Source organism: Nestor notabilis, unplaced genomic scaffold, assembly GCF_000696875.1.
Source record: "Nestor notabilis isolate BGI_N333 unplaced genomic scaffold, ASM69687v1 scaffold1628, whole genome shotgun sequence".
In the NCBI taxonomy this organism is placed as follows: Eukaryota; Metazoa; Chordata; class Aves; order Psittaciformes; family Psittacidae; genus Nestor; species Nestor notabilis.
The window spans coordinates 37,203-50,409 of NW_009938558.1; the positions used below are offsets into that span (position 1 = coordinate 37,203).

At 40.7% G+C, this 13,207-nt stretch overlaps 1 protein-coding gene across 2 annotated transcripts in view; it reads right to left on the reverse strand.

The window, feature by feature from the left end:
* Positions 1–12,198, reverse strand: part of AGO2 (argonaute RISC catalytic component 2) — a 29,076-nt gene extending 16,878 nt beyond the window's left edge. For both annotated transcript variants that reach the window (XM_010019374.1, XM_010019373.1), the window contains exons 1-5: positions 12,008–12,198; positions 8,076–8,196; positions 3,087–3,268; positions 1,656–1,792; positions 1,386–1,520 (exon numbers count right to left, since the gene is read on the reverse strand). In XM_010019374.1, the coding sequence (XP_010017676.1) occupies positions 1,386–1,520; positions 1,656–1,792; positions 3,087–3,268; positions 8,076–8,196; positions 12,008–12,084 (652 nt within the window). In that variant the 5' untranslated portion in view covers positions 12,085–12,198. The remainder of the gene's footprint in view (positions 1–1,385; positions 1,521–1,655; positions 1,793–3,086; positions 3,269–8,075; positions 8,197–12,007) is intronic.
* Positions 12,199–13,207: the final 1,009 nt, after the last annotated feature.

A 13,207-nucleotide genomic window follows, 5' to 3' on the forward strand; every position in this document is an offset into this window, starting at 1 on the left:
CAAACTCAGGATCTATTTACAGTTTTCTTGCTAACTTCTAATTGGGCAAACATGGTTTTGAGGACATTTTATGGCAACAAAGAAGCTGCAGGATAGATTTAGAGTTTGTTTTTCTTTTTCAACTTGCTTCCTTTCTATCAAGCATAGCATGAAGGAAAGACTTTGATTTTTCAGAAGAAACCTTCAGTGAACAAAACCAGAAAAATTCCTTCCTCCTACTCTTTGATTCAGTCATTACATACTAGAATAACTTACTTTTAGAATTAACATTACAATTAGAATAATTTACTGCCCAGAGACTGTATGTATGAAATACCTCAGTATGCAAAAACACATTGCTAAATTATATCACATTATATCCTGTAACACAGTATATCCTATAATCTAGGATATAAAAATCAGATAATTTAAAACACAAACAAACAAACCCCACATAAAACCCAAGTCTTTACAAGCATTTTGAAAACATCAGATTAGGAACTGGAGTATCTTCGTCATGGAACTGGGACTGGCCCTACCAATAGGTTTCAAAGGTGAAAAACATGGATTTGTTGTTATTCTGTTAACACATCTTCACTTTAAGAGTAAAGCACTACAGTAAATATAACTTCTACATACAATGTCCCTTTGGGAAGAGCAATTGTTTTTAAGGAGAGTGACATAATACAAGATGCTGCTCCCAATACTGAATAGATCTCAGTAGCAGCTCTGCACTGAGATGCTCTCAGATGCCAACACACACCAGTAACTGACATGACACTTGATCAAGCGGTGGTGAGGCACAAAAAAGGAATAAATGAAGGTATGTCTAGAGAACCCACACTTAAATCAGGAAAAGCTTGCACGAGTCACAAGCCAGTAACCAATCTCACTAGAATAATCATCTATCTGCTGCACAGTTTAGTTCAGCCCATCACTTAGATTAAAACATCATCTTCATGGTTGCAGTAAAGCACACATATTTACCAAAGATTCTTGAATATGTGGTAATTTACCTATGTGCACATCTGAGCCCTAAATATGGATGACTTAGTAAATAAATATGCTTACTTTTTGAACTAGTGATTAATCAAACCTGGAGCCACATCCTTATCTGAACTGTCCCACCTTCCCTTATATTCACAGAGTACCAAACTACAGAGATTAACCAACATAGTAAGAAAAAAGGACAAGGAGACTGAAACATAACATTGATCAGGAGACTTTTGAAAGTCCCAAAATACATGTAAGTAATAAAATGATTCCTGCCTCTTAGTTTGGCTCTAAAAGTGCATGTGTTGTGATAACCTGTCTCCCAGTAAGACGAACTCTACAGAATGCATTTGGAACCTGTAGGGGTAACATATCAGACAGAACAAAGCAGTTTTATGTAATTTAATTATTACCTTTTATTTCTTTGGTAAACTTTACCCTTTGGGAATCTGTCAGAGGTTTTTGTTGTTCTTCAATACTTTTGAAGTCCAAAACTTCACATACAAACTCAATAACTGGCTGTGCTTTGTAAAATGCAGTTGCAGACACTGTAGACAAAAACATCCACGTTGTATTACAACAATACTGAGGGAACTTTGAAGAAATCCAACAAATGGAACTCAATTTTTGCCTTTCCATTGAAAGAGAAAGAAGGAACAAGAGAAGATTTTTGTAGGACCTACCATCAATATTTAACATCATTTTCCACAATGAAGGTCGGACTGACTGATGGAAACCAAACCAAACTTCTCTGCCACCACCCAACGGATTGGAGCATCCTTCTGATGCTGTAAAAAACGATCGCCCCACAGGAGTATATCTGCAACAAAGGGAAGAAATTCAGATCATAAAACTAAAGCAAGAAAAAGGCAATAAAGCTGTAACTAATGCAAATTCCTATTCACAAAAGCAAAGAAATGTCACTGTTTTAAATTATCTACAATCTGAAATTCCTGTCGGGATTCAGGTTACACCTCTTAAAATCCAGCTAGTTACAGTAAGAAACTGGCTACTACTCATGTTTGTTTAAATCTATTTTCAGTATACTCCTTATTATACCTACTAATTCAAACAAAAACCATTAAAAACTTCTTTTGTACTCTATGAAAAATCGGTTATGCTTTAGTCAGAAAATAATTAAACACCTCCGCTATTAAAGCAACACTGCAATAACATCTCCCCTTACTTGTGCACAGCTTCCTCTGAAATCTATGGAAAACAACTGATTTAACAAGTATTTTTGATGCATCCATGGAAATTCAGTACTGCACACTTAATATCAAACTAATCAAACCCAGAGCCAACATGTTTCTCTGGACGAAGACATGTGACTAACTAGCCTGGGCTGGTTTTTGTGTTGCAATACCTGACTAAAGTGACTTTTTTTAATCCCTAATGTGCAGATAAAGTCAATGTACTATAAGGCCATTTAAAGATGTTTTAACTCATAAATTTAACTCATTTTCCCTGTTTAGCCCTTCAAAATGGGAAAGATCAGCCCTACTTTGTTCTTTACTTTCTAACTGAATGCAATTTGAAATGTTCTTCAGCGACTTGTTTCATGGCAGCTGAATTAAACCCAGTATCTCTTGGGTTTGGCTGCAAATGCTGTAGATTCCACTTGCTTGGAAAGAAAAAACCCAATTATTTTCTTTTCTATAAAAATAGCTATACTGACATTAATGTTCCCCTATAGCACAGTATCCGTTATACAAAACTGGCAATGAGCATCTGCCCAAGGACACATAGAATAGGGTAACAAGTTTTAAAGCCACCCTCACACATCTACCAATCTCCAACTCCTTTCCACTTGGGGAAGGCTTCCTTCTCTGAGGCCTACAGAGAAGTGGAGTACAAGTGAGATGACAGGACACCCCTCACCTGAGAGCACACAAACTTAACACCAGTGGGGAAAGTCTCTTGTGTCCAGGCTGGAAGCTACTAATTCCATCGGATGAGCAGAAAAGCACCATACTGCCTCTTGCCTGAGCATGCCATTTGCTAGGTAGCTACTGTTTTGGCTGAGCTATGAAAGCACATCCTTCCCAAAAAGCCACTGAAGCAATTCAAATAACAAAACCACCACCTGAACAAAGTCAAGGTCTTCTCCTCACCTCATGGAAGGCAAGTGCCTCATCACTACATCCAGTGCCTGGATGGTTTCAAACGGGACACCCGGCAGCCGACCAGAAAGAGCATCATGTAAAGCCTGCAAACTCACACAGGACATCCACTTTATAGCCACCTTAAATATTCTGTCCTTTCCTTCTCCTGGCAGCGTGACCTCCAGCTCCACCTGCAACAATGCCAAACAACAAACCAAGATGATTCTTTCCATTAAAAAGGGCAAAAGAGAAGGAACGATGGACTCCTCTGAACAGCGCTATAAGGCATGGGAGCAGACAAAAGGCAATGATGAAGAAACAACATACATTAGGTACAGCCTCTTTTTACAGCTAGATCTTTCCAAAGGTGTATTTCAGAAAGCTGGCGTGCTTCCCAGCTGGCATCTACCTCCTCCTTTGAGTCAACGTTGTAATTTGGGAGTGCTTGAGTATCAACTGGGAGGTCTCTGTGAAGATCCGATAACCTGATTTTAGATACCTAACACATTGTAATGCATCACTGCTCAAGTCAGCTCCTGCACATAAAGTAAACCATGGTCTGTCAATACCTGCCAAGATTCATGAATTTCTGGTATTCACTCTCTAGAGCACCAGAGTGCTTTAAATACTATTACTGCAGACATAGTTCAAACAAGAGAAAATAAAATTCAATAGGACCTTTCAAAGAGAAAAAGATCAAACAGCACCCCCCAAATGAAACCAAAACCCCACAAAACCCACCAACCCAAAGCCCTCTTATGTTTAAGTACCAAAGAATAAATGATGGCCCCAAAGAAGTACTGATGCAGTGATGCTATCAGGCAGGAAACAGGGGCACTCCTTTAACATGTCATGCCCTACTTTGAATTCTTTGTCTAAAAGCCACTGGCAAACTACATGTTGGTAAAATACTTCAGCCAATTACTTGTAATTAGCTGTAATGCTCATTTCTCCTCTTCACAAAACAAAGACAGCCTGAGCACCAAAGTTCTTAAAGTGACTAAAATTAAGGCTTGTCTGAAGCGATGAGCAGTCCTGGGAGTGACTACGAGAAGTAACAAGATCACAGTATCCTTTGTGCTGGATAGAAACAAAACTCGTGCATTTTCCTGTCGTAGGGAGCTCACAATTTAAATATAGAAGGCAGCCACTTAACAGACAAACTGTAATTAGTGGGCTAGGAAAAATAATGTATGGGTAACAGCGAGCTACTAAATGCAATCAGCTGGTGTTCCGTGACAGTTAGCTTCTCCAGTCAAAAAACAGGAGAAAGATAAAACACAACTAATAAGCCTCCCTGTATGCCAAAAAACAACAAGCTGACAATTAAGAGCAGGCACACAAAATTAATACTACAGCCACATCTCTGCTCCTGTACAAACATCATTCACCAGGAGATTTGAGCAGAGGAAGGAGCTGTGGGAGAGCAATGGGAACTGGAATCTGTGGTTGTGGGGTCACTGGTCTGAATCTGGCCCAGAAAGTTAACTCTGCTGAAAACCTGTGCAAATAAAGGAACAGGTTTTCAGCTGACACAGGCTGGAAACTTCCTATGAAGCATTTATTTCCCACCACACCATCAAAAGGTCTTCAGCTTGCATCTTATTTAGAGCAGACGGAAGACATCCGTTGCACCTGAACTGCATTTTCATTTAAACTTCTCTCCTCATTCAAATGAAGTTTCCTATTTTCTATTACTCTTGATACTGTTAATACAAAACTGCTCTGATTATTAACAGCTTTGGCACCCCTAATCTAAAACAAAACATGTAATTTCATCCCCCCCTCCCACCTCCTGGTTTCAATTTATAGAACTCCTTCATTGCAATGGCATGGAAAAAGATGTAGAACAGGACTACCTGTGCTGCAGTATCCATGTGCCTGGAGGAAACAAAAGACCCAGGACTGGAGAATTTCTATTCTAGTTGCTACACTGAAAACACTGATTAAAACCTAAGAAAATATTCTATTAATATTTACATATTGCATATTTGTTTTAAAAGGTCTAAAGCAATGAAGGAATTAAAGAGTGAAAATAAGGAAAGACAGGGAATGAAAATAGAGACGATAACCATGAAGGCCAAGCAGAGAATATGTAATAGAAGAAGTTGTAAAAGAAGGAGGGTTGTCAGCAAGGACAAAAGAACCAAAGCAACTCCAGAACAGCCACTACTGACTAGAGATGAAGACAGAGTCCACTAATTAAGTGAAAGAGCAATAGGAGGGAAAGATATGTTGGCAATTTGGTGTCAGCGTTCTGTTCAGCATCAGTTCTTCCACCAGCCATGCACACTGCAAGTAAATCAAGGTCTCCTTCCACTGAGATTGAGGATCACCTATTAATCACTGTAGGTTCATGAATCTTTTCAATATGATCCTAAATTCAGTCAGATGAGCAGTAAACGTGCTGAATTTGTTATATACAGAACAGCCAAACACCCCCCCTCCCCCAACAAAACTTCATCTAATTGCACTGGAGGAAAGTCCTAATACCTTCAAGCTTCATACTGGTTTAAACCATGCTTAAACCAAATCCTAAATACAATCAGATGAGCAGTAAACGTGCTGTATTTGTTATATGCAGAACAGCCAAACGCCACCCCCCCCAACAAAACTTAATCTAATTGCACTGGAGGAAAGTCCTAATACCTTCAAGCTTCATACTGGTTTAAACCATGCTTAAACCAATTTAGCACCATTTAAAAATTTCCCTCATTAAGCTATATTTCCCCACATCCAATTTAAACCAGCTGAAGATTTATCTCTATTAGCTCTTTGCTCCAGGGTCATAACATCAATATATACATGGCTGAGCAAACGAAGTCCTACGTCCTGTGGGCAACAGGGAAAAATAGGAGTTTATTAAAAGTAAGCCTAGAAATGGGCTACAGATGAAACTCTCTGAACCATCTCGTGCTAACCTCCACTGTAAAGACTCTTCAGTGATCACCTTTTTTCTCTGTCTGGATAATTCTGTCCCACCCAAAATGGTTAACAAAATCATTAAAGTCAGCCTCTTCCCAGGTATGAGTTACCTTGCACCATTCATTTGCATGGACACAAAGGTATCAGGCCATCAAAAGGGTGACACACTGTCACTAGATTTCATTTTTACCATGCATGATTTAGTAGACTTCCAGACTTCACAGACTTCCATCAGAGCCAAAGATTAATTTGCTCTCAGTTTGTTTACCCTCCAAAAACCATTTTTCATTTGTCTTTACTTATTAAATGCAGAACTTCCCACTTGTTGTAAAATACATGGTCAGTCAACCAGAACTTGGAAAGTATTATAGTTAAAAGGTAATTGTGTGCATCCAGAGGACTTGTTTAAACACCTAGGAGACACTCATCAAGTATCATTCCACCTTTGGCAAATATTTTGCAATCTTATGTGGCAAATCTGCAGGAACTGGAATACAGTATGTGGAAGTGGGGGAAAAAATATAATGTCTAATACTTTTAATGATTCCTTTAGAGTTCTCCCAGATGTTACTTTACTGGTTAATGAAAAATGACTAAGACTGGAGTAGAGACTGACCTTTACTGCATGACATTCACTTAAATATATTTGGGGGAATTAAAATTTACACATAGGAGATCAAGAGCTCGATACAGGTAGAACTATGTCAAGCACTGCACAGGGATACAACTTGAGACAGCAAAGGATAGCAAGAACTATTTTATAGCACACTGCTACCGAATTTTGGGTGACCAAAGCTCTGTTCACAGTTGTAATCACATGAACAAGTTTCACATTGCTATTTCCCTTTCTCCCTCACTTTTGTCTGCTTAGGTGGTAATCAAATTCAATGGGACAGGAGTCTTCCACTGTAACTACGCAGGCCTCACCTTGCACCCACAGCAGAAGGGTAAAATGGGAATTACTGTAGTACAACAATGACTATCCTCAAGTGTTCATCTAAATAAACAAGGCTGCAGAAAATTCAATCTGGTATTAGACCACAGATGTGTAAGCTTAATTATTTGGGGCCTATAAGGATGCTGGGGAGGGACTCTTCGTTAGGGACTGTAGTGGTAGGACAAGGGGTAATGGCTTCAAACTGAAACAGGGGAAGTTTAGATTAGATCTAAGGAAGAAGTTCTTCACAGTGAGGGTGGTGAGGCACTGGAATGGGTTGCCCAAGGAAGCTGTGAATGCTCCAACCCTGGAGGTGTTCAAGGCCAGGCTGGACAGAGCCTTGGGCGACATAGTTTAGTGTGTGGTGTCCCTGCTCATGGCGTGGTGTGTTGGAACTAGATGATCTTAAGGTCCTTTCCAACCCTAACTATTCTGTGATTCTCTGATTTCATAGGGTTTGTGTGTCAGCATGTTCCAGCACAGCCCCTTCTACTTCATCAGTCAATGGGCACAGATGGGGGTACACTCCACTGCTACAACCAGAGTGACCAGAGAGGCCACAGCCTCACAATACAGAGCTGGGAAACAGAACACACGAGTCCTCTTCAACTGCCCCAGGGCTGAGATAGCAAGTCCCAACCTGTACAGTTTATATTAATTTGGCTTTCACATTGTAAAGGATTAGGGAAGAGGTTCCATACAGGAATGAAGGGATGGAGGAGTTTCTCCCAGCTAGTGGAGAGAATCAGCTTACAGTGGGCTTTGATGAGATTAAGGAGCTGACTCAACAGCTTCTGCTCCCCTCTCCCAAACCCAATTGTGCTTTCACTTTCTCTGTAGTGCCAGTATGGAGCCTTTCCACTGTCTTGGGCAGTTGATCCAGCTCGCCAAACCAGGAGAAACCACGCAAGTGGAGAGAAACAGAGGGAGGAAAGAAGGATTATGGAGAGGGGAGTGACCGCCTTTGACGGCAACAAGCTCAGACTTCCCGTCCTGGCAAACCACACCCCGAGGAAAGTGCCAACAGAAGGATATGTCTATTCCAGAAACATTAAAATCAGGTTTTATTAATTGTTAGAAATAATCTGCAATTCTATTAAAATCTCCAATTGAAAACTTTTCTATTTAAAACTTACTTTATCTCTCCCAATGGGAAGCGGCATAGCAGTATAAAGGTTTTTTCTTCCATCAAACACCGGTTTGCGATCCCCAAAAATCTGGGTTTTAAAGTGCTGAACCATATGCTCCACTATTTCTCTGAAAATACAAAAAGAATACGGTAATTCAGCTTTTTACTTCTAATGTTAAGCAGCAGATAAACACTAACACTAATATTTATGAACAGAGGCATTAGGTAAATGAAAGGGTTGTCCACTGTGGGGTATTAAAGGCAAGATTTGTTTGGCTGATCTGAATCAAAGCAACCTTTTCACAGACAAAACTGTTTTCTTAAAGCACCTATTTTTAGCTTTTTCAGATTGAAACTTTCCTTCCTCTTTTCTGTGATCTACTGAAAGTGGGAAAGTGAAAGCTCGTGCTCTCTCAAGCTCAAAATGAGAGGTGCTTGGTACCCTCCTGGGGCTTCTGCTGCCCTTCCTACAGCTCTTTCTGCAGAGGATCATGGACCAAGAGCTCAGCAGCTGGAGAAGCTTTCAAAAAAACTCACTATCAAAGCTCACAGCCTTAAGTGCAAGGATGACAGCTCTACAATGACAATGACAGGCAAACTTCTTGCATTGCACTGAGAAAGATCACTTTTAAACACAGTTTCTTCATGTACACAGCAAAACTGGGCTCCATCCACCAAAACTGGTTATGTGCAATCACTGGGACCTGTACATATTAAAAACACACATTCATTTATGCCTAGTGAAATTAGGCTGCATGTTCACATGAATGAGGTAACCACTCACAAAGGTCTTGTCAAACCACAGTGTTTACACACTGGTCATGCAAAGCAGTTCACCAGCTGATGAGAGGTCTGTTGGTAAAATAACACTCTTTGATGCCAAAGGTCTTTGGTCAAAATGTCCCAAAGAGACATCCTTTAGGCTGTAAAATCTGAAATCCATCAGCAGTCTGCAATATGCTGCCTACAAGATCCTTAATGCAGAGCTTGGGGCAAAAGAGCATTAAGCAGTTAAAAGTGACACAGAAAGGAAACCACTGTTTCTTCAGTGCTGTTGTCAACTGGCAGCTCAGAGATGCTGCAGGTGACTGTTTCATCTGCCTTGAGCTGGAAAGGTCATTAACCCAGGCACAGAGTTAGATATTCCAGCAAAATTCTGAGATGAAACCCTGAATTCATTCAATAGAAGAAGGACGACTGCTTTAACTGACAATTTCTCTGCTGTGTCCCAAGGCTTTAAGACGAGATGTGACCACTGAAAGAAACTTGTGTGACCTCCTGAGAAGTACAAATAAAACCTGACCCAGTAATATCTGCCTCGGGTCTGCAACATCTGACTGAATAAGAGCCTAATGTGGAGGGTGGGAGGAAGGAGGTATTTTTCAAGCTTGAGTAAAAGATCGAGCAATGGAAAACCCATTCTCTCACTGAGCAAGTTCTTCTGACTGTGAACTACTTTATATAAAAATTAACGTTTCTGCTTAATTAAGGTTTTCAAGCTTCAAACCACATTTAGCAATGGTGCTTCTCAGCTGTGGGTGGAGAGAGCTTAATAAAAGTAAGTTATTTTCTCTATATGAAGTTAAAAGAAGAGTAATTTACCAATTCACTAACTTCAGCCGTTTGGGACTTAGCATTCTACCAAGATCATGCAAACACACCAGGAACCTGGGGCCAGCGACTGCAAGTAGAGTTCATTTGGAACCTTGGGTGAGTCCTAGCTGTCCTCCTGAGGTAAACCAAGAGCACCCATGGGGCAGAACCAAACTGACTCTGCCCACTCTGCCTATCTCATAGGCAAATAGATCTGGCCTTTCTGTAACTCATGAAGAATTGTAGCCAGACTGTATTACTCTGGCACAACAGCACTTTGTCTCAGCTGTGTGTTTTCCAGCCCTGCTCCAGCTCATGTCTCATTAGTGAAGAACTTACATGTACAAATCCCTGCAGCAGGTCTGCAGGGCCATAGTCCATGCTGTAGTAGAGCTGTAGAATAAAACTGAAGGACAAAGCTGGTACAGATAAGGGAGTAGTGTAAATGAAAATAAAATCTCCCTCTATCCTTTCTAGGGGCTACAACATATAAAGTAATGACAAGAACTATTTATTATAAATATACATCTGAAGCAAAAATACTACAAAAAACAGAAGCCAGCTGAAAAAATAAGAGTGAGAACTGCACTGCACGTGCATCCTGCATAATCCTATATACATATGTACAAAAATACAGGTATACACGTAGGACTGAAAGATCACAGCTCACAAATGCAGGCGCGGGCGAGTACATGTACATCTACAGGACACATACAGGCATAAGCACTTAAAAGAAATAGAACATACACTTTGTTAAGTGAATCCAATTTGTATTCTTCCCACACTGCACTGAGAAACATGCACCATGCCACTGACAAATGCATTTATGACATCTTTGTCTACTGCAAAAGGCATTTAATATATGTAGATTTATACTTGCTCCTGTTACCACAACAGAGGGAGCGATTAACCTGACAAAGCAGAGCAGGTCAGAAGCTGCCAGTTGAGAAAAAACTTGCTACTGAATATAACCTGCCTCTTCAGTGAGAAAAAATGCTTTATGATTTAATAATTAAGCTCTCTGCCACTGGTGAGCAAGCACCCACATGCTGGACCATCAGGGAGGTGACCACACTGAGCTACAACACACCCAGGAGCGGTGCAGCACTCAGCTCCCAGGGAAGCCACATGAGATGGCAAGCTGCATCAGCCAGCAGCAACTGTCAGGGCTGGGGGTGATGGCAGGGGTATCAGTTAATGAAAGCAAAGCTCTCATGGCTCCCACTATGAAAAAACTGACTGCTGAAAACACTTCTCAGTGCTCCCGTGCAGTAAGAGTAGCTCAGTTACAATTAGCAGGGTTGCCCCTGGGCAAAGAGAGAGTTCGGCTTAATAGAAGTGTTTGCTTTTAAAATTGAATTCAGTTCTCAACTAGCTTAAAAATCAAACTGATAATAGATCAAAAAAGGACAGCAAAGTGTAGTGGTGCTGCTTTATGAGAATGTATCATTACTGATTCTTTAGTACAGCAACTGATAACATACTCCAGTTTCTTAATTCACATTAAGAAAACCTCAGCATTCGAGTGGCTCCACACTTTGCTCATGTCCATGACTGCACATCCCCCCCATGTGACCTTTTTTCAGTAAGGAAAGGGTTTGTTCTTGAATATATAAACACACCATTCCGATCCTCCACAGTCAAGATGTAGGTAGTTAAGATGATGACACTTGTGGTTTCTAGTTAGTGCCAAGTCTTGTTTTCAAGTTTCACTTCTGGCAACACCACTCTTTCAAGTCAATGAGGTTGCCACACTCTGACTAATAGGGCACATATGCAAAATGCAAGACCTAATTGCTTGTTTCCTTCACCAACTGATCCTTGTTTTCACCTTGCTATCTGTTTTCTTATATAGAATCCACTAATGAAGGGTAATTTCTTACCTAATTTAGTCCCTCCACGATCTTCTTGCAGCAGCACAAACAAGTGGGCTTTGCCTCCCCTTGTCAGCAGGGGAGGTTGGAAAAACAAGCTGGTAACACCAGCTCCCTGCTGAAGGAATTGTCAGCCAACTGCATTCAATATTTAACCAAGCAATACTAAGAATCATATTTATCAAGTTGGCTTATGCTGACCTCGCTCCACTAGAGTTAGTAAAGTTTATCCATCTGTCACAGTGGCTTTGATCAGCAGCATCTTAAGATGCTGACAAGTTCAATCAAAATAAGGGATGATTAGCACTGAAATCTTGAACTGGTACAGAAAGACTTGAAGCCTGTTGATGTCAAGTTGGAAGCTATCAGTACAAACAACGACTGAAGACAGACACATCCTCTGAGCCATCAGTGAAGACACACTCTCCAGTGTTTCAAAGGAAAACTGAGGAAAAGCAAAGCAGAGTATTACCTGTTAACTCTTCTCGGGCATTTTTCTGGCTTTATATCCAATTCATAATGGTAGATATCTATTTTAGGAATGTCCATTTCAAAGAAGTTGGCCTGCAGTTTGATTGTTCTCCCAGAAGTGCCAAAATCTGGTCGAGGAGGGGGTTTAAAGGCATATCCCTGTACTGGTGGTGGCAACGGTGGAGGAGGTGCAAGCACTGAAATCAAAGAAAGCAAAAATTAGCCACCAGCTATATCAAACTGGCACTTAAAACAGATTTACAGGCTATTTGAACAATGAAGCACAGCACATTTAAACCAGTAACTTCTGTTAAACAACCTAAAAACTGGGAAAAAAAGACCCAAACCCTCCCTACTACCAGGGGTGTCCATGAGTTCTTTCTCCCTCCCATGCTGGCTCACCCAGCCCTGATTACCAACCAGAATCTTCAAATCAGTTGCAATTTCCAATACTACAAGTCAGCTGGGTGGGAATTTTAGAGACCAAGTGGGCATTAGCAAAGTAAGAACCAGATCTCCAATGCAAGGAAGAACCTGTTTGAAAACAGACACCAAAGCAATTCACCTAACCACATTTATTTGAGCAAACACCTACAAGATTGGAGTTCCTACCACTTAACCCACCTCTGCAATCATATTTGTATGTTACATGCATCTAAAGCAAACACAATGCATGCGTTTCAGCTATAAACATTTTGCTCTATATTGCACAGCTTGTCAAAGACGGGAATACAGCACAGGAGCTGTTCCTACACGTTGGAGCTCTCTGGAAAACGCTATGCATCAGGATTAAACTATATCCTACTGCTTCCTTTAAGCAGAAAGGAAATAGAGCAAATAGTCTGCTCTTCTGTATTCTTGAGTTCAAACGTCAGCCATAGGTCAGATGATGTGAAGTAGAAGCATAACAGCTGCTTGTGGTTGTTTCAATCTAGGAAATTCCACTAAAGATTCACAGAGAAGCATGTAAGGAACCAACTTGAGTACCCAAATCTCCTGCAGCATCAGCACTCAGTGTTTCCATGGTCTAGAACCAGCAAACTCTTCACATGTGAAATAACACAGAAGGCCTCCCATTCCTTATGTAAGACTCGAGGTGTGGTTTCCTGGGATTATCCGATTCAGTCCTCTGCTAGCACCAGAAACAATACACATCCCTTCATTAACGCATCAGTCACCACTTTTCCAGCCTCACTTTCCC